This window comes from Podarcis bocagei, assembly GCF_964188305.1.
Source record: "Podarcis bocagei genome assembly, chromosome: 12".
NCBI classification, from domain to species: Eukaryota; Metazoa; Chordata; class Lepidosauria; order Squamata; family Lacertidae; genus Podarcis; species Podarcis bocagei.
The window spans coordinates 61,358,579-61,383,458 of NC_138137.1; the positions used below are offsets into that span (position 1 = coordinate 61,358,579).

Genomic DNA, 24,880 nt, shown 5'->3' on the forward strand with positions numbered 1-24,880 from the left:
CACTGGGAAAACCTCAGAAATTCATATAGACATGTGAGCTCAGCTCCTCATCAGCCCCTCTGCCTGAGTGATAATTCCTGGCATCCTGATACCTGAGTGCCAGACAGGTAGCCATTCCAAAAATAACAAAGCCAGATGAAGACAAAAGGGTGGGATGAACTTGGCTGGGAAACAGGGAAATGTAAAGATCTCTTTTCTTACACTTGATGGGTGTTTGGTGGAGGGCAGGGGGAACCATGGGGCAGGGTCCAGGATGCTCAGATTCCTGCCACCAGACCTCCCCTTTCATGATGTATGAGTGATGTAGTCTTAGGGGTGTAGCATGGGGGATTAGCATCTAATAAATGTTTGGGTTCTCTTTTGTTCGGGGCTTCCATCTTGTTCCACCTGGTGGCAGGTGGGAGTCCTGTCGCAACTGTCTTCAATAAAGACCAAGCCTCCTGGCTGCTGTTTTGCTCTGGTATTCCTGGCTGGGGTCCTTGTTTTTTGTCCAAGTGAGCCCCCAGATTTCTCCGTTAACAGGAAGAAGCTGAAGTAAACCTCTAGCCCTCCTAGAGGGACAGTGACCACTCAAAATATGCAGGCAACTGAAGGGGTTAATGGGGGCACCCACAGGAAGGTGATGGCTAGCTGGCAAAGGACCCTGTGTGAGAGGCAAGGGAGGGAGGGAAGCTTTTGGGGTTACCCAGGATTTTTTTTTGGGGGGGGAAGAACCTCCTTAGCTATGTACTTTTGATTTTTTTTTAAATTGGGGGTGGGCAGCTGTCCCTCCTTGCTGCCCCTTGGCTATGCCCATGGGCTGGGAGAAGAAAGGGCAGCTCCCAGGTGAGAGCTGGGAGGGCCTACCTGCTTCTCTGAGAGACAAGGATAAAGAACTGCCTTTGAGAGCCCTCTGAACTTTCCCCCATGGAGCCCCCGCTCCTGTTCTCACAAGGGCCAACTAGGGGCCTCCTCTGGGAAGCCCCCCCCCCCCCAGCAGGACTGGCGCGCAAGGGCAACACTTTCCACCTGTGGTGCCCGGCATCTGGGATTTGGAAGCACTGCAGAGCACAGCCCAAAGGGCAAGGAGCTGCCCACAGTTCCACGCATTGGTCACGTGCTTTTTTAAAAGCCATCTAGCTTGATGGGCATCTATGAAGAAGCACTTTCTTCTCTCTGCCCTCCATCTTCCAACAGTCCTTATTTATTTACTGCACAGGTCAGGTTTTTGTCTTTGTATTTTGTGCATATTCTATGTCCAAATGTTTCTGTCTGCCCACAACTCCTGTTAATAAAAGGAGCCTCTGCACAGCTAGTCGGCAGCTTGCTTGAAGCATGCTTGTCAGCTTGCTTCTGCACAGCTCACCTCCATCCGACCTCCCGTCCTGTTATTCCTACACAAATGTTTCCGTCTGCCCACAACTCCTGTTAGTAAAAGGAGCCTCTGCACAGCTCACCTGCGTCCAACCTCCCGTCGTCCTCTGTTATTCCTACACAAATGTTTCCATCTGCCCACAACTTCTGTTAATAAATGTGACGTATTCATCAATCTGAATGGGGTTTATTTGCATGAAATCTTTCCTGATCCGAAGACCCACACCCACACCGCAGAAGTGGCAAGCAGTGTATGGATCTAAAGGAAGACTACAGTGTTACCTCGGGTTAAATACGCTTCAGGTTACATATGCTTCAGGTTACAGACTCCGCTAACCCAGAAGCAGTGCTTCAGGTTAAGAACTTTGCTTCAGGATGAGAACAGAAATCGTGCTCCGGCGGTGCAGCAGCAGCAGGAGGCCCCACTAGCTAAAGTGGTGCTTCAGGTTAAGAACAGTTTCAGGTTAAGTACGGACCTCCGGAACGAATTAAGTACCACTGTAGTTGCAAACTCATGGCCACCCTGGCTTTTCAGAGAAGGGGGCAGAACCCTCTTCTCCCAGACTTGGGGGTCTTCTCCATGCATTAGCACTCCTCCCCCTGCAGCCCTGGCCCCCCTCTCCTCCCTTCTCCCCACTGCACCCTAAGGCAGAAAGGAGACTCGCCAGGTTCCAGGAGGCTCCACAGAGGCAGCCTTGGCAGAGCAGAGATGCAACAGCCACCTGCCTCCCCTTGCAGAAAGGGGCTTTTGGTCTGGAGGACCCTTCCCCCGCTTTTATTTCCTGCCCTGCTAGGAATCCAGCTCAGTTCCTTTGAAGCCTTGCAAAGCTGAACGCAGGCGGCTCTCCCCTCTCTCCCTCTGTGGTTTCTCTCTTGAAAGCAGGAGTCAACAACAAGCCCCACACATTGCACTGCCTTCGCTCCTAGGTGCTCTGGCACTGCCCACCCACCCCTGTGCCCCCTCCCCATTTTATTCCAGATGCACAGCTATGAGCTGGGTCTTGACTGGGTCTTTCATCAGACCACCGCTTTATTCCCGCTGCCACCTTGGGGAGAGAGGACCTTCACCCCTAACCTACCAAAGGAGGAGATGTGTGGTGGAATGCAACTGATTTATTAAAACAAACACACAGGGGTTTCAAATAATGTTGGGTACATAAGCTTATGATTTCAAATGTTCCTGCTCCTCTTTTTGTCACCTGATTACAATGGGTGTTACAATGCTGTTTCTCCACTACTAGTCTAGCAACCCTGCTTGACAACAACCACTGTCTCCACTGAGGAGGTTGCTGGAGAAGCCAGGGAGAGACCTGCTCCTTGCCTTGCAGACCTTTTCCACCTGGGTTGGGAAAGTGGGGTCTGGACTGCTTGCCGTTGCTCCCAAGCACCTCTGAAGCACAGCAAACAGAAAATTCTTTCTTCATCCTGAATACAATCCTTTCCTCCTTGCATCTGCTCAGAATGTACTTGGAATAATCGAAGGAGGACAGCAGGAAGGGAAACCACCGGTGCAACAGGTATCCGTAAACATCTGCACACAGTATCAACAGACAGTGAAAGTGAGGCTTGAGGCATGGATACGAAGCACTATGTTTATTTATTTACAGGGCAAAGGAAAACATGGCTCCTCTTACTTTCTTCATCATCAAGAGAAGGGAAAAGCAAAAGCAACATCACGGAAACAGCGTATCTGAACTTCCGTTCCCATGACATCCAACACTGTGGAATGTAAACAGACGCGTGACAGCAACAATCACGCATCTGCAACACGAGGAATGAAATTCGCACTGGTCTCACTGCTATGGCAACATATAGCAAATGGAAGAAAGGAGAAATCACAAAGGAGGAGTATACACGAGTAGCCAACAGTTGCAGGGAGGTCTAGGCAGGCCAAAGCTCTGAATGAGCTCAGGCTTGGAAGAGAGATTGAAAATAATTTTAGTTTTATTCAGCCATGTTCAAAGCAAGAGGAAGAACAAGCAAGTGGTAGGTCCTCTGCGTGGAAAGGACAGAGAAACGCTGTTGGGTGACTGAAAGAAGACGGAACCACTCAGCACCTACTTTGCGTCCGTCTTCCCCCAAAAGAAAGCACTGCCCTGCCTGATGATAACAGAATCCATGATGCAAGGAGACAGCTGCAGCCCAAGATAGGAAAAGAGGTAGTAAGGGAACACCTAGCTACTATAAATTAATTCAGATCTCCAGAGCCTGATGAGCTGCACCCAAGGGTATTAAAGGAGCTTGCAGATGTAAACTCAGAGCCTCTTTTTATAATCTTTGAGAATTCTTGGAAAACAGGCGAGATCCCTGCAGCCTGGAAGCATGCAGGGTCCCCACCTTCAAAGGGGGGGGGGAGACCCAGGTGACTACTGACCGGTGAGCTTGACATCAATACCAGGAAAAGTCCTAGAACATATAATTCAGATGTCAGTCTGAGAGCACTTAGATTACTAAAACCCAGCATGGGTTTCTCAGAAATAAGTAATGCCAAACCAATATAATTTCTTTTTTTGATGGAGTAACAAGTTGGTCAATCAGGGGAATGCTGTGGACATAGTGTACCTTGATTTCAGTAAGGCTTTTGACTATGTCCTCCATGATATTCTCACGAGAAAGCTGGTAAAATGTGGGCTGAACGAGGTAACTGTTAGGTGGATTTGTAGCTGGTTGACTGACTGAACCCAAAGAGGACTCATTAATGGTTCCTCATCATCCTGGAAAATAGTGACAAGTGGAAATGTAGCCTTATGAGGCTTTGCCCTCGGGTGGGAAAAATATTGCGCCTGGGAAAGGGAAGTGGGAGTCAACAGACACTCAAGGAATAGTTTCGGAGAAAAGGCTTTTATTTCTACCATCCATGAACTGGTAGAAGGAGCAAGTGTGATAAGTCACAAAAAGCATGCACGAGTTCACAATCATGTGCACAATCATATATACCCCTTTCCAGTTCCCTCCTCCTTTCTCCTCCCTCAGGAGTCATGCCCCATGTTGAGGTTCCTGAGCATGTACAGAAAGCTGTCTTGGGACTATTGTGGACTCTTGGCACCCTTCCCAGGAAAGGGGGGAATGAGAGTAATTCAGCATGTCCAAAGATGTTGCAACTAGAATGAAATATGATTCTGTTTCTCAGGCCTGCTATGAACAGAGCCTATTCATTAGCCTTTAAAAGTAACGTTTTGCCTATGCACAGCATCTTGTGAGAATAAGCAGAGACAAGCAGAGAAAAGCTGTTTTGGATTTTTAGAAGACAAAAGGAGTTTTGGACAGTTTTGAGGCCTGGGGTGATTATTGAAGCCTGGGGTGATTTCAGAGAGGATTTGGGTATCCTGTCCCTTCAGGATGCCACACGGATCTGTTCTGGGCCCGTTGTTGTTCAACATATTTATAAACAACTTAGATGAAAGAACTGAGTGGTGCTCATCAAATTTGCAGATGGCACCAAATTGGGAGGGGTAGCTAATGCCACAGAAGACAGAATTGGAGAACTGGGCACAAACTAACAAAATGAATTTCAATAGGGACGAATGTCAGGTTCCGCACTTTGGCATAAATATACGATGGGAGGAGACACCCGGCTTCCCAATAGTACATGTGAAAAGGATCTAGGGGTCTTAGTGGACTGCAAGCTTTACATGTGTGAACAGAGTGATGCAGCAGCAGCAAAAAAGAGAGCTAATGCTATTCTAGGCTGCATCAACAAAAGAACAGTGTCCCGATCCTGTGAGACTTTTGATGGGAAGTGAGATTGCAGCTCTGGTAAAAGCTCTTTCCACATTCCATGCACTGATATGGCTTCTCCCCTGTATGAATCCTTTGATGAGCCGTGAGACTTCCCTTTTGACTGAAGCACTTTCCACACTCTTGGCACTGAAATGGTTTCTCCCCACGATGACTACTTTGATGCCGACGGAAGCTTACACTTGTATTAAAGCTCTTTCCACATTCCGTGCAGTGATAGGGTTTCTCCCCTGTATGAATTCTTTGATGGGAAGTGAGATTGGTGCTCCGACTGAAGCTCTTTCCACATTCCAAACACTGATAGGGTTTCTCCTCTGTATGAATTCTTTGATGGGAAGTGAGACTTTCCTTCCAGGTGAAGCTTGTTCCACATTCCAAGCACTGATATGGTTTCTCCAATGTATGAATTCTTTGATGGGAGGTGAGACTTTCCTTCTGCCTGAAGCTCTTTCCACACTCTTGGCACTGAAATGGTTTCTCCCCAGTGTGGATTCTTTGATGGCAAGTGAGACTCCACTTGGAATTGAAGCTCTTTCCACATTCCAAGCACTGATTTGGTTTCTTCCCGCTCTTAATTCTTTGACTGAAGCTCTCTCCACGCTCCAAATATTTATATGGCTTCTCCACTGTGTGGATTTTGTCATGGTCTCCCTTGTTAATTTCCAATTCATCACCAATTTCCAATTCATTACCAGCTGTATCAAAAAGAGAAAGACATTAGAGCACCAGGAAGAGATAGAGCTCCAAGTTATTATTATTTTTATTATTAATTTATTACCCTTTGTCAGTTATAAAAGCATAGTAAATAGGCTGCCTAATAATAAAATTGTCATCATAATAACATTCCTCTCCTCCACACTTTTATAGGCCATAGATCAGGGGTCTGCAACCTTTAAGACAAAAAGAGCCACTTGGACCGATGAAAAAAAAAACTGGGAGCCGCAAAACCATTGCGACATTTAAAACAGTGGGGAGTGTCGGGGCACACAATGCTCCTCCTCCCCTCGCTAGTATCTGCCCCGGAGCCACGGCAAAGGTGTAAAAGAGCCACATGCGGCTCCAGAGCCGCGGGTTGCTGACCCCTGCCACAGATTAATAAACAATGGTAACTTACTAAAAGTCTTACTACAGGGTTCATTGACTTTTCTGACAAGCATTAACAGACATACTTATGTGAACCCGAGATTCAAAAATCCTGGCTCTTTTCTTTGATGGATTTTGTTTGATCTAATAATGGAATCCAATCCATCTCCCATGTCAGAAGTCTCTTTGGTCTACCAAGAACAGACAGATAGAAGGAAAGACATGAAAATATAACAGAACCTAACCACTCCAAAGCCTACATTTAAAAAGGCTAGGGCAGTTCAGACCAGCCAGATCATGATTTAAAAAGGCAAAATTGGAGGAAGAATATTCACAGATAAAACAGCAGATAACTCTCCATTCACGGTTCACTGTGGGGCTGTCAAAATCCCAGATGTTGTGGGTCAGGCTTCCCCAACCTCAGCCCTCCAGATGTTTTGAGACTACAATTCCCAGCATGCCTTGCCACTGGTCCTGCTAGCTAGGGATCATGGGAGTTGTAGGCCAAAAACATCTGGAGGGCCGAGGCTGAAGACGCCTGCTGTGGATGTTGTTGCTTAGCTCCATCAAAATACTTGAGGTACATCTCATAGAGATCCGTACAGAATTTCAAAAAAGACATCATGATCCAACAAGGAGCCTTACCAAGAGAGTCCGTGATCCCACGATTCTCCCCCATGACTTCCTTATGCAGAGCTCTCTGGTCAGGATCCAGCAACGCCCACTCCTCGTCTGTGAAATGAACAGCTACATCTTCAAAGCACACCGGACCCTAATATAAAAAAGGGAAAGTCGTCTTCTTAGAAAACATTATCTACCACACATTGCTTTGTAGTTTTCTGCCTGTTAATTGCTGTGTTCCTTTAATGGAATTGTTTTGTTGTACATTTTAATCACGGATGCTTCTTTTACATGTCTTTCATTGTGTCTTTTAATAAGGGGTATTAATCTATGTGTACATGGGTGGAGCTCCACATGGCATTCTTCAAATCAGTCTGCGCAAGCGTCCCTGTTTCCCAGATGGAAGGATCCCCTTTCCTCCCCCCGTCTGCTGTTCTGGAGGGGGAAACCTCCCCAATGCCCTAAGACCAACTTCAAGGGGGTGCAGGGGGTCACAGGAGGGGAAGGAGGGAGAAAGCGCAACAGATGGGTCTCATTTGGTGAATCCTGGCCACTATTATTTTTATGGTTAGAAGCCTATTTTAATATTAAATGGGAAATCAATAAATAAAACTACAATTACGGATAAATAATACCAGCAATATTCATAAGGCCAGTTAAGGTGAGATGGCTGTTTATTAACCTTCTCGAATTGCATTTTAAGCCTTTGTTAAGGACAGGCATGACAGAAACCAAGATGAGGAGAGGGATTCATCCTGGCCCAGAGGCCCCCTGGCTGCCCCGTCCCTCAGCCTCCTTCCCCACAATGCTCCTTCCTCCTACCTGAATTCCTTCCATAGCCGCTGCTTCCCCTCCACCAGGAAAAGATGGATGAGAAGGTCTTGCCATTGTCCTTCTGTCAGCTGCAGGACAAAAAGGTAAGTGGGAAGTCTTAGTCTTCTCAGAGTTTAAGCAGCGCAGCACTAAACACAGAAGAGCCTTTCTAAAAGCCTCACCTGCTGAGTGAATGTTGATGTTTGTACCCATTTCATATGTTAGTTGTGCAAACATACATCTCCCCTCCTTTGGGGTCTTGGCCCCAAATGATTAAAAGAACCTACAGAATAGTTCCAAAATGAACAGAATGTGACCAAACAGAGAAAAAACTCCTTCCTCCTTACCCAGCAGCCTCTCTCTGGTGTCCAACAGAGTCTTCTCTGCCTCAGAGGAATCTTGGCTCCTTTCTGCAAACAGATCCGTTCCCTGAAAGAGAAACAGGGATTCAAAACAGAGAACGGGAAGAAGGATTGGAAAAGGAATGGCTGAGGGGAAAACTTTAGGGATATCTAATATGATCCACTTAATGTTTCCAAAAATGGACGGGCCATTAGAAGAGAGTTTGGGGGAACTCTCCCTCTTGTTCAGACCCCCTTGGGAGTATCCAGGGGGAAGTCTCTCTCACCTGCTGCTCTGCCTGCTTCCTCTCCTCTGCCTGACTCAGGAGGAATCCTTCGGCCAGGGCCACCGCCTGGGAACTGGTCTCCGCTCCACATTCCCTCACCCACCTCTCCATCTCTGGTGGAAGGACAGTCAGGAACTGCTCCAAGATCACCAGGTCCAGCATCTGAGCTTTCGTGTGCCTTTCTGGCTTCAACCACTGACGGTAGAGGTGGTGGAGTCGGCTGCAAACCTCTCGGGGTCCTTTGGCCTCCTGGTAGCAGAACTGCCTGAACTGCTGGCTCTGCAAATCTGAGCAGAGAGTGTCCTCCTCACCCAGGATCTTCTTCACAGAGTTTTCCCAGAATCCCCCACTGCTCCCAGTTTGGATAGCATAACCTCTTTCCGCTTCAGGGCCAGCTGTGTCTCGCTCATCCATCTGGGCTCTCAGGAAGCTTCCAAGAGATCGGAACGAATCCCTTGCTCTTCTCCCAACAGGGGCTAGCAACTTCTAGAAAGCAAATAGATTGTTCCATTATAAAATTGGTATACGTTCAGGAGAATAAAAATGTTCCCTGAATTAAGCATGGCTGAGTCTTGCTATGAACCAGGACTGGACTGCACCACAGCACAGACTCTGGACTTTCTTTAATGAAGAAAGGAAGAAGGAGAAGCAAGTCTGTAGACCAGGCACCCCGAAACTCGGCCCTCCAGATGTTTTGGGACTACAACTCCCATCATTCCTAGCTAAAAGGACCAGTCGTCAGGGATGATGGGAATTGTAATCCCAAAACATCTGGAGGGCCGAGTTTGGAGATGCCTGCTCTAGCCCTGCCAGGAGAAATGTGATCATGCAAGATGTGTAGCAGTTGAAGGGATTTCTGTGAGATGAAAGGCCTGGTTTCTTCCGCCTTTCAGTGTTTTCAGTGAACGTAGGAAGTTAGAACTGCGATTGAAGAGTCATTTGTACCGAGTGTAATTTGGACACTGGGCTAGACTTGGGGTGCTAACCCTGGGGTCCATAAGAGTTGCTCTCCCTCCCACTCCCACTCCCACTCCAGTGCACATTTCTTTTCTGCTTTGGTCACTTTTTCTAGCACTTGAAATCTGCAACGTTCTCAAGGCATACTACTTTGGTGGGGTTCTTTTGTCTTTCTTCTGAGGCCCAGATACACGTGTTCAAAACTGGGCCTAAACCCCAGTTGAAACAGATCTAGGAAATCAATTTCCTCCAGGAACACCTGGATCTGGTCTGTTATGAACCTCTCCAGAACCCTGCCCAATAAGGGTAGGCTGGCAACTGGCCTGCAGTTACTTAGATTTTCCAAAGGCAGGGAGGGTTTCTTGAGGTGTGGTTGGTTCTGCCCCCGCCTCCTCCAAGCAGGAAGGGAGCACCCACTCCTGCAGGGAGGCACTGACCCCTCCCTGGCCCAGCCAGCCCCTCCTCCCTGCTATTTATTTTCATCCAAGAGCGACAAAGGTCCAGACTGCAAGTGGTTGCACTGACTGATCTGAGCACTTAGTCCACATCCGCGAGCCTCAGTAACTGAAACTCATCCAACACAACAGGACTAGTAAGGGCTCTGGACACCCCATGAGATTCATCTGCTATTACAGCAAACTTAAGGTCTGGGTGGATTCAAGTGATTTTATCCTCAAAAGGATTTGCAAAAAAGTCCAGTGAGCTGCTGCCGACTGTAAAGGATTCCACACTACCTGGAACAGCTCTGCTGGGTGGCAAAATGAGGGTGCCACCCTCATTGCTTCTGTGCTGCCTTCCCTGCCACTAGGTAGAGTCCATGATGAGCCCTCACCCGTGTCCGGTTGCATTCAACCAGGTATTGCCTCCACTCCCATATGAGCCATCTCCCAGCTTCTTTCCTTGCCCCAAGCACTGGAGTGTGCCAGGTTTAACTCTGCACTGCATAAAGAAGCACTTTCTTTTCTTTGCCCTCCGTCTTCCAATGTTCCACATTATTATTATTGTTATTATTCATTTCACTTCTATAACGCTTTATATTTTTAAGAAAAATCTCAAAGCCGTTTACAGCATATTAATAAAACAATCCAGAATCAAACATTTCTGAAGAAAGTCAGATATGAAGCATACAGTCAAAGCAACATAATTAACAGGGAGCTAAAATATTATCTTAAAAGATTTCAAAAGAAAACATTACAAAGGAGAAGGTCAACTACAGTAAACATATGTAACACAAAGTTAACAAAAAAAATCTTAAACATTTCAAAACATTGCTAAGTGAAGTCAGATATAAAATACATATAAATTATTTGCATCACCCAATCACTCTATAATTCCACCGTAATCAGTTTTTCTGACATATTTGCAAATACACTTATAACTGGGTGTTAAAGGTGGATTTGTATTGCAAGAAGTTCATTCATTCATTCATTGCATAGGTCAGTTTTGGTAGGTTTTTTTGTTTTTGTCGTATGTGTTGTCTGAATGTTCAAGTCGGCTACGACCTCTCTTAATAAATGCGACTTTTTCATCAGTCTTAATGGGGTTTATTTGCATGCTCTTTTCCTGACCCAAAGACCCTTCCCCCAAGTGGCAGGCAGCGTACTGAGCCAGAGAGAGAGGAGAGTTGCAGCGGACCCACAGCAGAACTCTCTATCTGGCTTTGCAGAGAGGAATGGGGCAGACGCCTCGCCTCCCCTGCAGCCCTGGGACCCCCTTCTCCCCAGTGCACCCTAAGGGGGGGGAGAGAGGAGACTCACCAGGTCCCAGGAGGCGCCCCCGACACAGCGCTTGCGCAGGAAAAAGACCACCTCTCCACACCCCGCCCCTTGCAGGAAGAGAGGGGTTCTCCCCCCCCCCCCCGCCTTCATTTCCTCTCCTCTCTAGGAAGCCAGCTCGGTTCCTTTTAACCCTTGCAAAGCCGAGGGCGACAAAGCCACTCCTCTCCACCTCTCTGCGTACTGTGTATTCTCTCTGGAAAGGGACCCGAGGGTCCTCTAGTCCAACCCCCTGCAAGGCAGGAATTCCGCTCGCAGCCGTTCCTGGGTCAGCTCGAAGCGCCAACTTTCTGCTTAATTGCCAGACACACAGATTCATGGGGTTTTGCTGGGGGGTAGGGGGGGGGACGGGGCCCTCCTGGCTGGGTTCTGAGCTGCTTCCTCCCTTGTCCAGAAACAGGAGGAGGTGGAAAGGGACCTGCAAAGCAGGAAAGCCCTTAGAGAATCATAGAATCACATAGAGTGTGGGAATGTTGTGAGTCGAGGGAAGAGGAGGCGGCCTCCGCAAGATGGGCAGATTCCCTCACCCAGCTCTCCATCTCTGGCGGAAGGACAGCCAGGAATTGCTCCAAGATCACAAGATCCAGCATCTGAGCTTTCGTGTGCCTTTCTGGCTTCAGCCACTGATAGCAAAGATGGTGGAGTTGGCTGCAAACTTCTCGGGGTCCTTTGGCCTCCTGGTAGCAGAACTGCCTGAACTTCTGGCTCTTCATATCAGAGTGGAGGGTGTCCTCCTCACCCAGGATCTTCTTCACGGAGCTTTCCCAGAATCCCTCACTGCTCCCAGTGTTGATGGCATGGCCCCTTCCTGCTTCTGGGCCGGCTGAGTCTTGCTCATCCATCTGTGTTCTCAGGAAGTCTCCAAGAAATCGGAAGGAACCCCTTGGCCTTCTTCTAAGTTCTGTCTGTCCTTATAAAAGCGGTTGGTAAATCCTACAAAGGAATATGTCTTTCTGTTATATAATTGATATTATTATCATTCTTATTTTATTAAAATCCTATAATTCAAAGGTTCAAGGTGTTTTTTAAAAATAATATTGACGGCCTCATCAAGTACCTTTTCTAATGAGTCTGGCATCTTTTTTAGGGCCGGACGATGCCTGGTTTTCAACATCGTAATACAGTATATCAGCAGCTAAGCATCCCAATACGGTGGTACCTCGGGTTAAGTACTTAATTCGTTCCAGACCTCCTGAAACTGTTCTTAACCTGAAGCACCACTTTAGCTAATGGGGCCTCCTGCTGCTGCCGCGCTGCCGGAGCACGATTTCTGTTCTCATCCTGAAGCAAAGTTCTTAACCCGAGGTACTATTTCTGGGTTAGCGGAGTCTGTAACCTGAAGCGTATGTAACCCGGGGTTCCACTGTATTCCGGTTTTAAAAGAGCTGCATTGGTTGTCCATTCTATTGAAGGGGCTCCCCTGAGGGTTCACTTAGACCCCCCACAAATCTGAAGAAGCGCCTCCTTCCCTTCAGACCCTCTGGGGTGGGGAGGCTGGCAGAGGGGGGCAGGGCGGCCCCAGAAAGGGCATCCTGGTGGGCGTTCCTGGCTGGGGCATACCCTCCCCACCGAGGCCCCCCTGCACCCGCCCCTCTTTCCCAAGGCCTCTGACCCCAGAGACAGGTGTTTCCAGGACCCCAACTCCTCCTGGGGCATTCTGGGAGTCTGGGAAGGGGAGCTGCTCAGAAGGTTTCCCCCTGGCTGCCATCTCTGCCCATCTTTCCCTCACCTGAAAGGGGCTTCTTGGCCTGCCTGCATCCCAGCATCCCAAAGGAGACCACCGGGGCCAGCTGGCCCCCTCCCGGGCTGTGCAGAGGAAGGAGGGGGGCAGGACCCTCCTCTCCCCGACCCCCCCCTCCATGCACCCCCCCCGCTTCAGCCCTGGGACCCCTTTCTCCCAAGGGGGGGGGAGAGAGAGGAGGCTCACCGCATCCCGGGAGGCGCCCCTTGCACGGGGCGGGAGGCAGGAAATGACGGGAGGGAGGGGGAGGGGCCTTTGCCGGGGGGGGGGAGGGCCTGGTCCCACCCCCTCCTTCCTTCCTCTACTCTCTAGGAATCCAGCTCAGTTCCCTGCAACCCTTGCAAAGCGGAAAGGAAGGATCCGGGAGGAGCCCAGAGAGGGTTCTTTTGCGGGAGGGGGGCAGAGGGTGGCAGAGGACAGAAGGGCTCCCTTGCCATCCCTTGGAGGCTTCCTGAGAGCCGGACTCAGCTGGCCCTGGAGGGGAAGGGGTCCTGCCTTCAACAGGGGGAGCAGGGGGCGATTTGGGGGGAAACCCCTTCCTGACTCGGCGCTCGGCCAGGCAATGTGGACTCTGACCTGTTGACTCTGCTCTCTCCTGTTTCCCCCTTTTCTGGTTTTGATTAAACCAATTCATGAACCCAGAACTCGTACACTGATAATGATCCAGGTGTTGTAGACATTCCCATGAACTTATTGTGTGGTTTTTGTGATGCACAGATGACGAGAACTCTCGGTCTATTTATTTGTATCCTTTATTCCTCCTATGAGCCTTGTTTATAAAACCCAATAAGCCAGAATTCCAAAAAGGAAGGAAAAAGACAACACACACTCCCAGGTCCCCTTATGCGCGGCATCTGCAAAGCAGGATTATCCCACTTTAGAGAGCATTGGCTTCCTCCTACCTAAGAATCCTGGGATCTGTAGTTTCTTAAGGATGCTGAGAGCTGCTAGGAGACACCCTCCAAGCGCGCTTTAATAATCTGTCCTTTTTGCCAGGGACCTCAGGGAATTACAGCTGGTGGGAAGAGGGTCCCCAATAACTCTCAGCACTGGGGGGGGGCTGCCTCTTTCACCCCCATCCCTCCCAAGGTTCCCTCCCTTCCCAGCAGGGCTTGGATTCCTTGGGTGGGGATACTTCCAAGAGTTATCAGCAAGGCTTCCTGGTCAGTCTCAGAAGATCATTTGGACACCTGAGAGGCTGCATGTCTGAATGGGTGTACATGTGTCAACGTCTGGCGAAAACCGTGTCGGATGAAGGAGTGGTGGATGGTGAGGAAAACTCTCCTTCTAACTGAAGAACATTGGAGCGTTGGAACTCAGCATCACAACAGAAGACGATGGCTGTAGCTTGAATTATTGGCGGCCACCCTGACAGAGCCAAGTGGGGCAGCCATCGCCCCACAAGTGAGCCCCGACAGAACGAGCTCCATTGGCCCCATGCCCTCAAGGCCTCGTTCCTCCTCCCTGGGGGTGCCCTGAGGACTGGCTGCATGTAGACAGACATAAAAATACACAAAGAGTGAAAACGGAAACCTGACTCACGCAATAAATAAATAAGGAAGATGGAGGACCGAGAAAAGAAAAGGCTTCTTCTGCAGCGCAGAGTTAGACCTGGTTAGGGCAAGGAAACAAGCTGGGAGATGGCTGGAGGGGAGGAAAATTATGGTCGAATGCAAGCAAGACTGGTGAGGGTCCATCATGGAGCCTTCCTGGTGGCCAAGAGGGAAGCAAGGAAGCAGACTTTGCTGTCTCAATAATGCTCCACTTTAAGCGTCATTAACCTTTTAAAATGTATTAGGCACGGTTTGCATTTGTGAATCTCCCCCCTCTTACGCTACATTGCATCTCTCCTTACCTGACCCTGAAAGTGGAACAAATGGCAGGATGTTTTAGCAGCAGAGTGTAAATCAGCTCTCCGGGAAGCTATCTGAGACCCAGGAAGAGGATTTGGGGGTGCTCTTCCTCACTGAAGGCGAGGTTGCCAGGGCAATGCTGGACACCCGAGACCTGAAATGGTCTAATGGCCTGGGCACATGGGGCCACTCCAAGGTGATGGGGGCTATTTCCTGGGGTAGGAGGGAGAGCAGCTCTTAAGGACCCCAGGATTAGAAACACACACCCCCTCAGCCTGGTGTGAAAATTGTACTCAGTCAACCACAGTTCTAAATTCCTTCCTTGACCAAAAGCACCAAAAGGCAGGAGCAAACAGGCAGATTCATCTCACAGAAGTCCCTTCGGTTGCCATCACATTTGGCGGGGTCACTTCCCTTCTAGGAGGGCTAGACACGGCCCGGAATCAACCCCCCACTGCTCCCAGTTTGGATGGCATGGCCTCTTCCTGCTTCTGGGCCAGGTGAGTCTGGCTCATCCCCCTGGGCTCTCAGGAAGCCTCCAAGAGATCGGAAGGAAGGAATCCCTTTTGTCTTCTGCCCAGTTCTGGCTGTCCTGAGTAGAGGGACCTCTACTTATTACAGTGTTTACGACATATTTTGACGGGCATTAATGATCCTGGCCCAACTGAACTGGTTGCCAATTAGCTTCCACACACAATTCAGAGTGCCAGTTTTGAACTATAATGCCATTACCATTATTGTTATTATTTTTAACGATTCATGAAACCACAGTTAAACTAACAAACATTAAAAACTTCCTTATCTAAAAGTCAGATAGTTATTTATTTTCTTAACATCTAACAAGAGGGAGTTCCACAAGGCGGGTGACACTATCAAAAAGGCCCCCTGCCTTGTTCCATGCAACCTCACTTCCCACAATCAGGGAACTGACAGAAGGCCTTCAGAAGTGGAACTCAGGATCCAGGTGGAACATATTAATCAAAGTCTCTGAAAATTATTCATATACAGCCATTGTCTGGTTTCTCCCCACTGTGACATCTTTGATGGCCTATGAGACTGGTCTTCTGACCGAAGCTCTGTCCACATTCCAAGCACTGATACGGTTTCTCTCCTGTATGAATTCTTTGATGGGAAGTGAGACCTTCCTTCCAGGTGAAACTCTGTCCACATTCCAAGCACTGATACGGTTTCTCCCCTGTATGAATTCTTTCATGGACTATGAGATTGAACTTCCGACTGAAGCTCTTTCCACATTTCAAGCACTGATACGGTTTCTCTCCTGTATGAATTCTTTGATGGGAAGTGAGACTTTCCTTCCGGTTGAAGCTCTTTCCACATTCCAAGCACTGATACGGTTTCTCCCCTGTATGAATCCTTTGATGGGAAGTGAGACCTTCCCTCCAGGTGAAACTCTGTCCACATTCCAAGCACTGATATGGTTTCTCTCCTGTATGAATTCTTTGATGGGAAGTGAGACTTTCCTTCCGGTTGAAGCTCTTTCCACATTTCAAGCACTGATACGGTTTCTCTCCTGTATGAATCCTTTGATGGGAAGTGAGACCTTCCTTCCAGGTGAAACTCTGTCCACATTCCAAGCATTGATAGGGTTTCTCTCCTGTATGAATTCTTTCATGGACTGTGAGATTGAACTTCCGACTGAAGCTCTTTTCACATTCCAAGCACTGATAGGATTTCTTCTCCAATGGATTTCTTCGGAGGGAGCTTTGACTGAAGTTCTCTCTACACTCAGAATATTTACATGGCTTCTCCATGGTGTAGACATTGTCATGGTCTCCCTGGTTCTTAATCTCTGATTCATCAGCATCTGCAACAAAGAAAGAAACGGATCACAGCCTCAGGGAGAAACGCAGCCCTCGGGTATTGAACTTTGCTAATTAATGCTTGGGACACGGGAAGAACTGAACTGAATTAAAAGTAAGGCCTTACAGCAGGCTTCACAGCTTTTGTTGACAGCCATTAATGAACATATGTATGGGAAACTGAGTGTCAGGAGTGGGGCAGCAATAAATCACACAAAGTGAAGTTAACTCCTTATGAGAAGCAACAGGCTGCTCAGAAGTGTCAGGCCTAGTGAGCACAGCAATACTTCCCTCTGGGTCTGGCCCCTACGAGCCAGTTGTGGGGACTGAAGGCCCTGCCTTCCCACAACTGACTAATTCTCCTCCTCTCCCAGATTCTTCCCAAGGGATCTTAAATTCCAAAACAGACATCATGATCCAACAGGGAGCCTTACTGAGAGAGTTCATGATCCCACAATTCTCCTCCATGACTTCCTTATGCAGAGCTCTCTGGTCAGGATCCAGCAACGACCATTCTTCATCTGTGAAATGAACAGCTACATCTTCAAAGCACAGCAGACCCTAAAATAAAAAGAGAAAGGTCCCCTTCTTAGACAATATACAGATTATCTACTACACATTGCTCTGTCGTTTTCTGCTTAGCTGCCCCATCTCATAGCCTCTTTGCCCACAATGCTCCTTCTCCCTACCTGATCTGGTTCCAGAGCTGATGTTTCTCCTCTGCCTCCATGCAAAGATGGAAGAAGAGGTCTTGGCAGCATCATTCTGTCACCTGTGAGAGACAAAGGGAAGTGGCCATTAGCACATGCTTTTCTTCGAGGTGAAGCAGTGCACCTCTAACTACAGATAGGGCGCTCTATGCGTGGGTACCTCTGAAGGGGACTCAGAAAATAATCCAGAAGGAGGCTACCAGACTGGTGACTGGGAGCAGCTGCTGGGACCATATAACACTGGTCCTGAAAGACCTACACTGGCTCCTAGCATGTTTCCAAGCACAATTCAACATGTTGGTATTGACCTTTGAATCCCTAAACAGCCTCGGCCCAGTAGACCTTAAGGAGCGTCTCCACACCAATCGTTCAGCCCGGACACTGAGGTCCAGCTCCAAAGGCCTTCTGACAGTTCCCTCACTGCGAGGAGTAAAGCCACAGAGAACCAGGCAGAGGGACTTCTCTTGGCCCCAAGTGTCTTCCCCCAAAAGATGAAAAGATCCCACAGATTAGTTCCTAAATCCATAAAATGCAACCAAAGGGAGAAAAAGCTCCTTCCTCCTTACCCTGTGGCCTCTCTCTCCTGACCAACGGAGTCTTCTCTGCCTCAGAGGAATCCAGGCCCATTTCTGCAAAGATAATCTTTCCCTGAAAGAGCAACAAGGATTCAGAACAGAGGATGGAGAGAAATATTAGAAAAGGAATGGCAAAGGGAAAACCATTTGGGGATGCTTTCCAAAAGCTTAGTAGAGGATTTCAGGATACTCTCCATTCTGTTCAGAGCCCCTTGGGAATATCCAGAGGACAGTCTCTCTCACCTGCTTTCTCTCTGCCTGCTTCCTCTCCTCTGCCTGACTCAGGAGGAATCCTTCGGCCAGGGCCACCGCCTGGGAACTGGTCTCCGCTCCACATTCCCTCACCCAGCTCTCCATCTCTGGCGGAAGGACAGCCAGGAACTGCTCCAAGATCACCAGGTCCAGCATCTCAGCTTTCGTGTGCCTTTCTGGCTTCAGCCACTGATGGCAAAGGTGGTGGAGTTGGCTGCAAACTTCTCGGGGTCCTTTGGCCTCCTGGTAGCAGAACTGCCTGAACTGCTGGCTCTTCATATCAGAGTGGAGAGTGTCCTCCTCGCCCAGGATCTTCTTCACGGAGCTTTCCCAGAATCCCTCACTGCTCCCAGTGTTGATGGCATGACCCCTTCCTGCTTCTGGGCCGGCTGAGTCTTGGTCATCCATCTGTGTTCTCAAGAAGCCTCCAAGATATCGGAAGGAACCCCTTGGCCTTCTTCTAAGTTCTGTCTGTCGTTATTAAAGCGGTTAGTAAATGCTACAAAGGAATATGTCTTTCTGTTATATAATTGATATTATTATCATTCTTATTTTATTAAAATCCTATAATTCAAAGTTCAAGGTGTTTTTTTAAAAAATAATGTTGACGGCATCATCAAGTACCTTTTCTAATGAGTCTGGCATCTTTTTTAGGGCCGGACGATGCCTGGTTTTCAACATCGTAATACAGTATATCAGCAGCTAAGCATCCCAATATGGTGGTACCTCGGGTTAAGTACTTAATTCGTTCCGGACCTCCTGAAACTGTTCTTAACCTGAAGCACCACTTTAGCTAATGGGGCCTCCTGCTGCTGCCTCGCTGCCGGAGCACGATTTCTGTTCTCATCCTGAAGCAAAGTTCTTAACCCGAGGTACTCTTTCTGGGTTAGCGGAGTCTGTAACCTGAAGCGTATGTAACCCGGGGTTCCACTGTATTCCGGTTTTAAAACAGCTGCAATGGTTGTCCATTCTATTGAAGGGGCTCCCCTGAGGGTTCACTCAGACCCCCCACAAATCTGAAGACCCGCCTCCTTCCCTTCAGACCCTCTGGGGTGGGGAGGCTGGCAGAGGGGAGCAGGGCAGCCCCAGAAAGGGCATCCTGGTGGGCGTTCCTGGGCTGGGGCATACCCTCCCCACCCAGGCCCCCCTTCACCCGCCCCTCTTTCCCAAGGCCTCTGACCCCAGAGACAGGTGTTTCCAGGACCCCGAGGTCTGGGAAGGGGAGCTGCTCAGATGTTTCCCCCTGGCTGCCATCTCTGCCCCTCTTTCCCTCACCTGAAAGGGGCTTCTTGGCCTGCCTGCATCCCAGCATCCCCAGGGAGACCAGCTCGCCCCCTCCCGGGCTCCTCTCCCCGACCCCCCCCCCTCCATGCACCCCCCCCGCTTCAGCCCTGGGACCCCTTTCTCCCAAGGGGGGGGGAGAGGAGGCTCACCGCATCCCAGGAGGCGCCACCTGGACGGGGCGGGAGGCAGGAAACGACGGGAGGGAGGGGGAGGGGCCTTGCTGGGGGGGAGGGCCTGGTCCCACCCCCTCCTTCCTTCCTCTACTCTCTAGGAATCCGGCTCAGTTCCCTGCAACCCTTGCAAAGCGGAGCGCCCCGAGCTCAGCCCCCCCCCATCTAGAAATGATGAATGGGGAGGAGCCCCGCCCTTGGCCCCCGCCCAGAGAGGGTTCTTTTGCGGGGGGGGGGGCAGAAGCTGGCAGAGGACAGAAGGGCTTCCTCCGGTCTTAGGGAGGCTTCCAAGGGAAAACACCTGCAGTTCAGGTATGAAGATCCTGCAGCTCCGGCAGTTCTGCTACCTGGAGGCCAAAGGACCCTGAGAAGCTTGCAACGGCTCCTCCAGTCTTGCTAGGAACCAAGCCTGGACTCCACCACAGTCCAGATTCTGAGCTTGCTTTAAGTACAGAAGGAATATTGCAGAAGGAATATTGTATAGGTTGGGGGGGGGCTGTTGCCCCTCCAGCAGATACCATGCACATGCAGCCCACTACCAAAATCAGCACCATCACTTTTGTGACTTTTGTGATTTCTCCCCACAAAACATTTCATCACAGTTTCTTCCTATCTATTCAAAGGGCCTCTGCTGCACGATACCAAATGTAAGAATTCACTGATCAATGTATCTATGTACTGGCTCACAGGGAAAACCTCAGAAATTCATATAGACAGGTGAGCTCAGCTCCTCAGCAGCCCCTCTGCCTGAGTGATAATCCCTGGCATCCTGATACCTGAGTGTCAGACAGGTAGCCATTCCAGAAAGAACAAACCCAGATGAAGACAAAAGGGTGGGATGAACTGGGCTGGGAAACAGGGAAATGTAAAGATCTCTTTTGTTACACTTGATGGGTGTTTGTTGGAGGGCAAGGGGAACCATGGGGCAGGGTCCAGGATGCTCAGATTCCTGCCACCAGACCTCCCCTTTCATGATGTATGAGTGATGTAGTCTTAGGGGTGTAGCATGGGGGATTAGCATCTAATAAAATTTTGGGTCCTCTTTTGTTTGGGGCTTCCATCTTATTCCACGTTGTGGCAGGTGGGATTCAATAAATACCAAGCCTACTGGCTGCTGTTTTGCTCTGGTATTCCTGGCTGGTGTCCTTGTTTTTTGTCCAAGCGAGCCCTCAGATTTCTCCGTTAACAGGAAGAAGCTGAAGTAAACCCCTAGCCCTCCTAGAGGGACAGTGACCACTCAAAATATGCAGGCAACTGAAGGGTTTAATGGGGGCACCCACAGGAAGATGATGGCCGGCTGGCAAAGGACCCTGTGTGAGAGGCAAGGGAGGGAGGGAGGGAAGCTTTTGGGGTTAGCCAGGATTTTTTTTGGGGGGGGGAAGAACCTCCTTAGCTATGTACTTTTGATTTTTTTTAAAATTGGGGGTGGGCAGCTGTCCCTCCTTGCTGCCCCTTGGCTGTGTCCATGGGCTGGGAGAAGAAAGGGCAGCTCCCAGGTGAGAGCTGGGAGGGCCTACCTGCTTCTCTGAGAGACAAGGATAAAGATCTGCCTTTGAGAGCCCTCTGAACTTTCCCCCATGGAGCCCCCGCTCCTGTTCTCACAAGGGCCAACTAGGGGCCTCCTCTGGGAAGCCCCCCCCCCAGCAGGACTGGAGTGCAAGGGCAACACTTTCCACCTGTGGTGCCCGGCATCTGGGATTTGGAAGCACTGCAGAGCACAGCCCAAAGGGCAAAGAGCCGCCCACAGTTCCACGCATTGGTCACGTGCTTTTTTAAAAGCCATCTAGCTTGGTGGGCATCTATGAAGAAGCACTTTCTTCTCTCTGCCCTCCATCTTCCAACAGTCCTTATTTACTTACTGCACAGGTCAGGTTTTTGTCTTTGTATTTTGTGCATATTCTATGTCCAAATGTTTCTGTCTGCCCACAACTCCTGTTAATAAAAGGAGCCTCTGCACAGCTAGTCGGCAGCTTGCTTGGAGCATGCTTGGCAGCTTGCTTCTGCACAGCTCACCTCCATCCGACCTCCCGTCCTGTTATTCCTACACAAATGTTTCCGTCTGCCCACAACTCCTGTTAATAAAAGGAGCCTCTGCACAGCTCACCTGCATCCAACCTCCCGTCGTCCTCTGTTATTCCTACACAAATGTTTCCATCTGCCCACAACTTCTGTTAATAAATGTGACGTATTCATCAATCTGAATGGGGTTTATTTGCATGAAATCTTTCCTGATCCGAAGACCCACACCCACACCGCAGAAGTGGCAAGCAGTGTATGGATCTAAAGAAGAAGAGGAAGAAGAGTTTGGATTTGATATCCCGCCTTTCACTCCCTTTAAGGAGTCTCAAAGCGGCTAACAATCTCCTTTCCCTTCCTCCCCCACAACAAACACGCTGTGAGGTGAGTGGGGCTGAGAGACTTCAGAGAAGTGTGACTGGCCCAAGGTCACCCAGCAGCTGCATGCGGAGGAGCGGAGACGCGAACCCGGTTACCCAGATTACGTGACTACCGCTCTTAACCACTACACCACACTGGCTAAAGGAAGACTACAGTGGTACCTCGGGTTAAATACACTTCAGGTTACATATGCTTCAGGTTACAGATTCCGCTAACCCAGAAGTAGTGCTTCAGGTTAAGAACTTTGCTTCAGGATGAGAACAGAAACTGTGCCCCGGCGGTGCAGCAGCAGCAGGAGGCCCCATTAGCTAAAGCGGTGCTTCAGGTTAAGAACAGTTTCAGGTTAAGTACGGACCTCCGGAACGAATTAAGTACCACTGTAGTTGCAAACTCATGGCCACCCTGGCTTTTCAGAGAAGGGGGCAGAACCCTCTTCTCCCAGACTTGGGGGTCTTCTCCATGCATTAGCACTCCTCCCCCTGCAGCCCTGGCCCCCCTCTCCTCCCTTCTCCCCACTGCACCCTAAGGCAGAAAGGAGACTCGCCAGGTTCCAGGAGGCTCCACAGAGGCAGCCTTGGCAGAGCAGAGATGCAACAGCCACCTGCCTCCCCTTGCAGAAAGGGGCTTTTGGTCTGGAGGACCCTTCCCCCGCTTTTATTTCCTGCCCTGCTAGGAATCCAGCTCAGTTCCTTTGAAGCCTTGCAAAGCTCTCTCCCCTTGCAGGCGGCTCTCCCCTCTCTCCCTCTGTGGTTTCTCTCTTGAAAGCAGGAGTCAACAAGCCCCACACATTGCACTGCCTTTGCTCCTCGGTGCTCTGGCACTGCCCACCCACCCCTGTGCCCCCTCCCCATTTTATTCCAGATGCACAGCGATGAGATGGGTCTTGACTGGGTCTTTCATCAGACCACCGCTTTATTCCCGCTGCCACCTTGGGGAGAGAGGACCTTCACCCCTAACCTACCAAAGGAGGAGATGTGTGGTGGAATGCAACTGATTTATTAAAACAAAGACACAGGGGTTTCAAATAATGTTGGGTACATAAACTTATGATTTCAAATGTTCCTGCTCCTCTTTTTGTCACCTGATTACAATGGGTGTTACAATGCTGTTTCTCTACTACTAGTCTAGCAACCCTGCTTGACAACAACCACTGTCTCCACTGAGGAGGTTGCTGGAGAAGCCAGGGAGAGACCTGCTCCTTGCCTTGCAGACCTTGTCCACCTGGGTTGGGAAAGTGGGGTCTGGACTGCTTGCCGTTGCTCCCAAGCACCTCTGAAGTACAGCAAACAGAAAATTCTTTCTTCATCCTGAATACAATCCTTTGCTCCTTGCATCTGCTCCGAATGTACTTGGAATAATCGAAGGAGGACAGCAGGAAGGGAAACCTCAGCTTACCCTTCTCACAGAGGGAAGCCTGAAACTTGTGGCTTTTCTGGAAGATGTGTGTGTGTGTGTTGAGCAGAAACCAGAAAGAGCTTCAAGGGGACACGACCACCATCCTGGACGCGCTGAGGATGTCAGTGGCGGTCAGGAGCGCCACATATTAGTAAACTGGAGGCTCCTGAAGTACATGAATTGCTTGTCAAATTGCAGAAGTGACATGAAGCAGGTATTAACCCCTTGCCCAATGACTTGCACCTCACAGATCTGGCTAGGAAGAGATATTGGGCACTGACGGTGTGTGCACTCCATGGCTTTGAGAGACAATGCCAATTTTTTGCTGGACTGCCAAATGAGAAGAACACTGTTGCAATCCTCGCCTACATATTCATAAAGTGTCCTCAAATTAAATTCACACACAGCCATTGATATGGGGTTTCTCCCTGCCATAGGTTCTTTGAAGGGCCATTGAGATTGACCCTCTGACATTAAAGCAGCAGCAAGAGAGATGTTTGGATCCCTTTCTGAGCTCGAAGTATGGGTACCCCCAACAAAAATTTAAAAATTTGGCTGTGTAATTTGGAATTAATGAGATTTGAAATTAATGTGATTTGATTGGCCTGTTAATAAAAATTATATTTTTTAAAAAAGAGATTGACCCTCTGACTGAAGCCCTTTCCACATTCCAAGCACTGATATAGTTTACCTGATATGGTACTAATATATTGGGAAATCAACACCATGGCTGGTGTGTTACTCCCTTCGAAGTGCCACTCGGGTGATTGATCTTCCGAGCCACCGGTGCAACAGATATCCGTAAACATCTGCACGCAGTATCAACAGACAGTGAAAGTGAGGCTTGAGGCATGGGTACAAAGCACTATGTTTATTATTTACAGGACAAAGGAAAACATGGCTCCTCTTACTTTCTTCATCAGCAAGAGAAGGGAAAAGCAAAAGCAACATCACAGAAACAGCGTATCTGAACTTCCGTTCCCATGACATCCAACACTGTGGAATGTAAACAGACGCGTGACAGCAACAATCACGCATCTGCAACACAAGGAATGAAATTCGCACTGGTCTCACTGCTATGGCAGTGGGTGTAGTGGTTAAGAGCGGTAGTCTCGTAATCTGGGGAACCAGGTTGGCGTCTCCGCTCCTCCACATGCAGCTGCTGGGTGACCTTGGGCCAGTCACACTTCTTTGAAGTCTCTCAGCCCCACTCACCTCACAGAGTGTTTGTTGTGGGGGAGGAAGGGAAAGGAGAATGTTGGCCGCTTTGAGACTCCTTAAAAAGGGAGTGAAAGGCGGGATATCAAATCCAAACTCTTCTTCTTCTTCTTCTATGGCAAGGTATAGCAAATGGAAGAAAGGAGAAATCACAAAGGAGGAGTATACACGAGTAGCCAACAGTTGCAGGGAGGTCTAGGCAGGCCAAAGCTCTGAATGAGCTCAGGCTTGGAAGAGAGATTGAAAATAATTTTAGAAGTTTTATTCAGCCATGTTCAAAGCAAGAGGAAGAAAAAGCAAGTGGTAGGTCCTCTGCGTGGAAAGGACAGAGAAACGCTGTTGGGTGACTGAAAGAAGACGGAACCACTCAGCACCTACTTTGCGTCCGTCTTCCCCCAAAAGAAAGCACTGCCCTGCCTGATGATAACAGAATCCATGATGCAAGGAGACAGCTGCAGCCCAAGATAGGAAAAGAGGTAGTAAGGGAACACCTAGCT

General features: G+C 49.2%; 2 protein-coding genes across 2 annotated transcripts; both read right to left on the reverse strand.

The window, feature by feature from the left end:
- Positions 1 to 4,178: 4,178 nt before the first annotated feature.
- Positions 4,179 to 11,034, reverse strand: LOC308569630 (uncharacterized protein). The gene is made up of 6 exons (XM_081163777.1): positions 10,951 to 11,034; positions 8,237 to 8,722; positions 7,956 to 8,037; positions 7,618 to 7,697; positions 6,820 to 6,946; positions 4,179 to 5,786 (listed from the first exon to the last, which is right to left on the reverse strand). The coding sequence occupies exons 2-6, from the start codon at positions 8,648 to 8,650 to the stop codon at positions 5,047 to 5,049; spliced, it is 1,443 nt and encodes a 480-aa protein (XP_081019903.1). The 5' UTR covers positions 8,651 to 8,722; positions 10,951 to 11,034; the 3' UTR covers positions 4,179 to 5,046.
- Positions 11,035 to 15,360: 4,326 nt separating this feature from the next.
- On the reverse strand, positions 15,361 to 18,448 carry LOC308569619 (zinc finger protein with KRAB and SCAN domains 3-like). Its single transcript, XM_081163758.1, has 5 exons — positions 17,911 to 18,448; positions 17,659 to 17,740; positions 17,072 to 17,154; positions 16,817 to 16,943; positions 15,361 to 16,387 (listed from the first exon to the last, which is right to left on the reverse strand). The coding sequence occupies exons 1-5, from the start codon at positions 18,325 to 18,327 to the stop codon at positions 15,561 to 15,563; spliced, it is 1,536 nt and encodes a 511-aa protein (XP_081019884.1). The 5' UTR covers positions 18,328 to 18,448; the 3' UTR covers positions 15,361 to 15,560.
- Positions 18,449 to 24,880: the final 6,432 nt, after the last annotated feature.

Excerpts from the sequence above, each read along its gene's own strand:
- LOC308569630 (XM_081163777.1), bottom strand. The coding sequence starts at position 8,650 with ATGGATGAGCGAGACACAGCTGGCCCTGAAGCGGAAAGAGGTTATGCT. Across the intron at positions 8,038-8,236 it reads GGAAGCAGGCAGAGCAGCAG|GGAACGGATCTGTTTGCAGA; the intron begins GTGAGAGAGACT and ends TTTCTCTTTCAG. Across the intron at positions 6,947-7,617 it reads CGGCTATGGAAGGAATTCAG|GGTCCGGTGTGCTTTGAAGA; the intron begins GTAGGAGGAAGG and ends TTTTTATATTAG.
- LOC308569619 (XM_081163758.1), bottom strand. The coding sequence starts at position 18,327 with ATGGATGACCAAGACTCAGCCGGCCCAGAAGCAGGAAGGGGTCATGCC. Across the intron at positions 17,741-17,910 it reads AGCAGGCAGAGAGAAAGCAG|GGAAAGATTATCTTTGCAGA; the intron begins GTGAGAGAGACT and ends TTGCTCTTTCAG. Across the intron at positions 17,155-17,658 it reads CAGGAGAGAGAGGCCACAGG|GTGACAGAATGATGCTGCCA; the intron begins GTAAGGAGGAAG and ends TGTCTCTCACAG.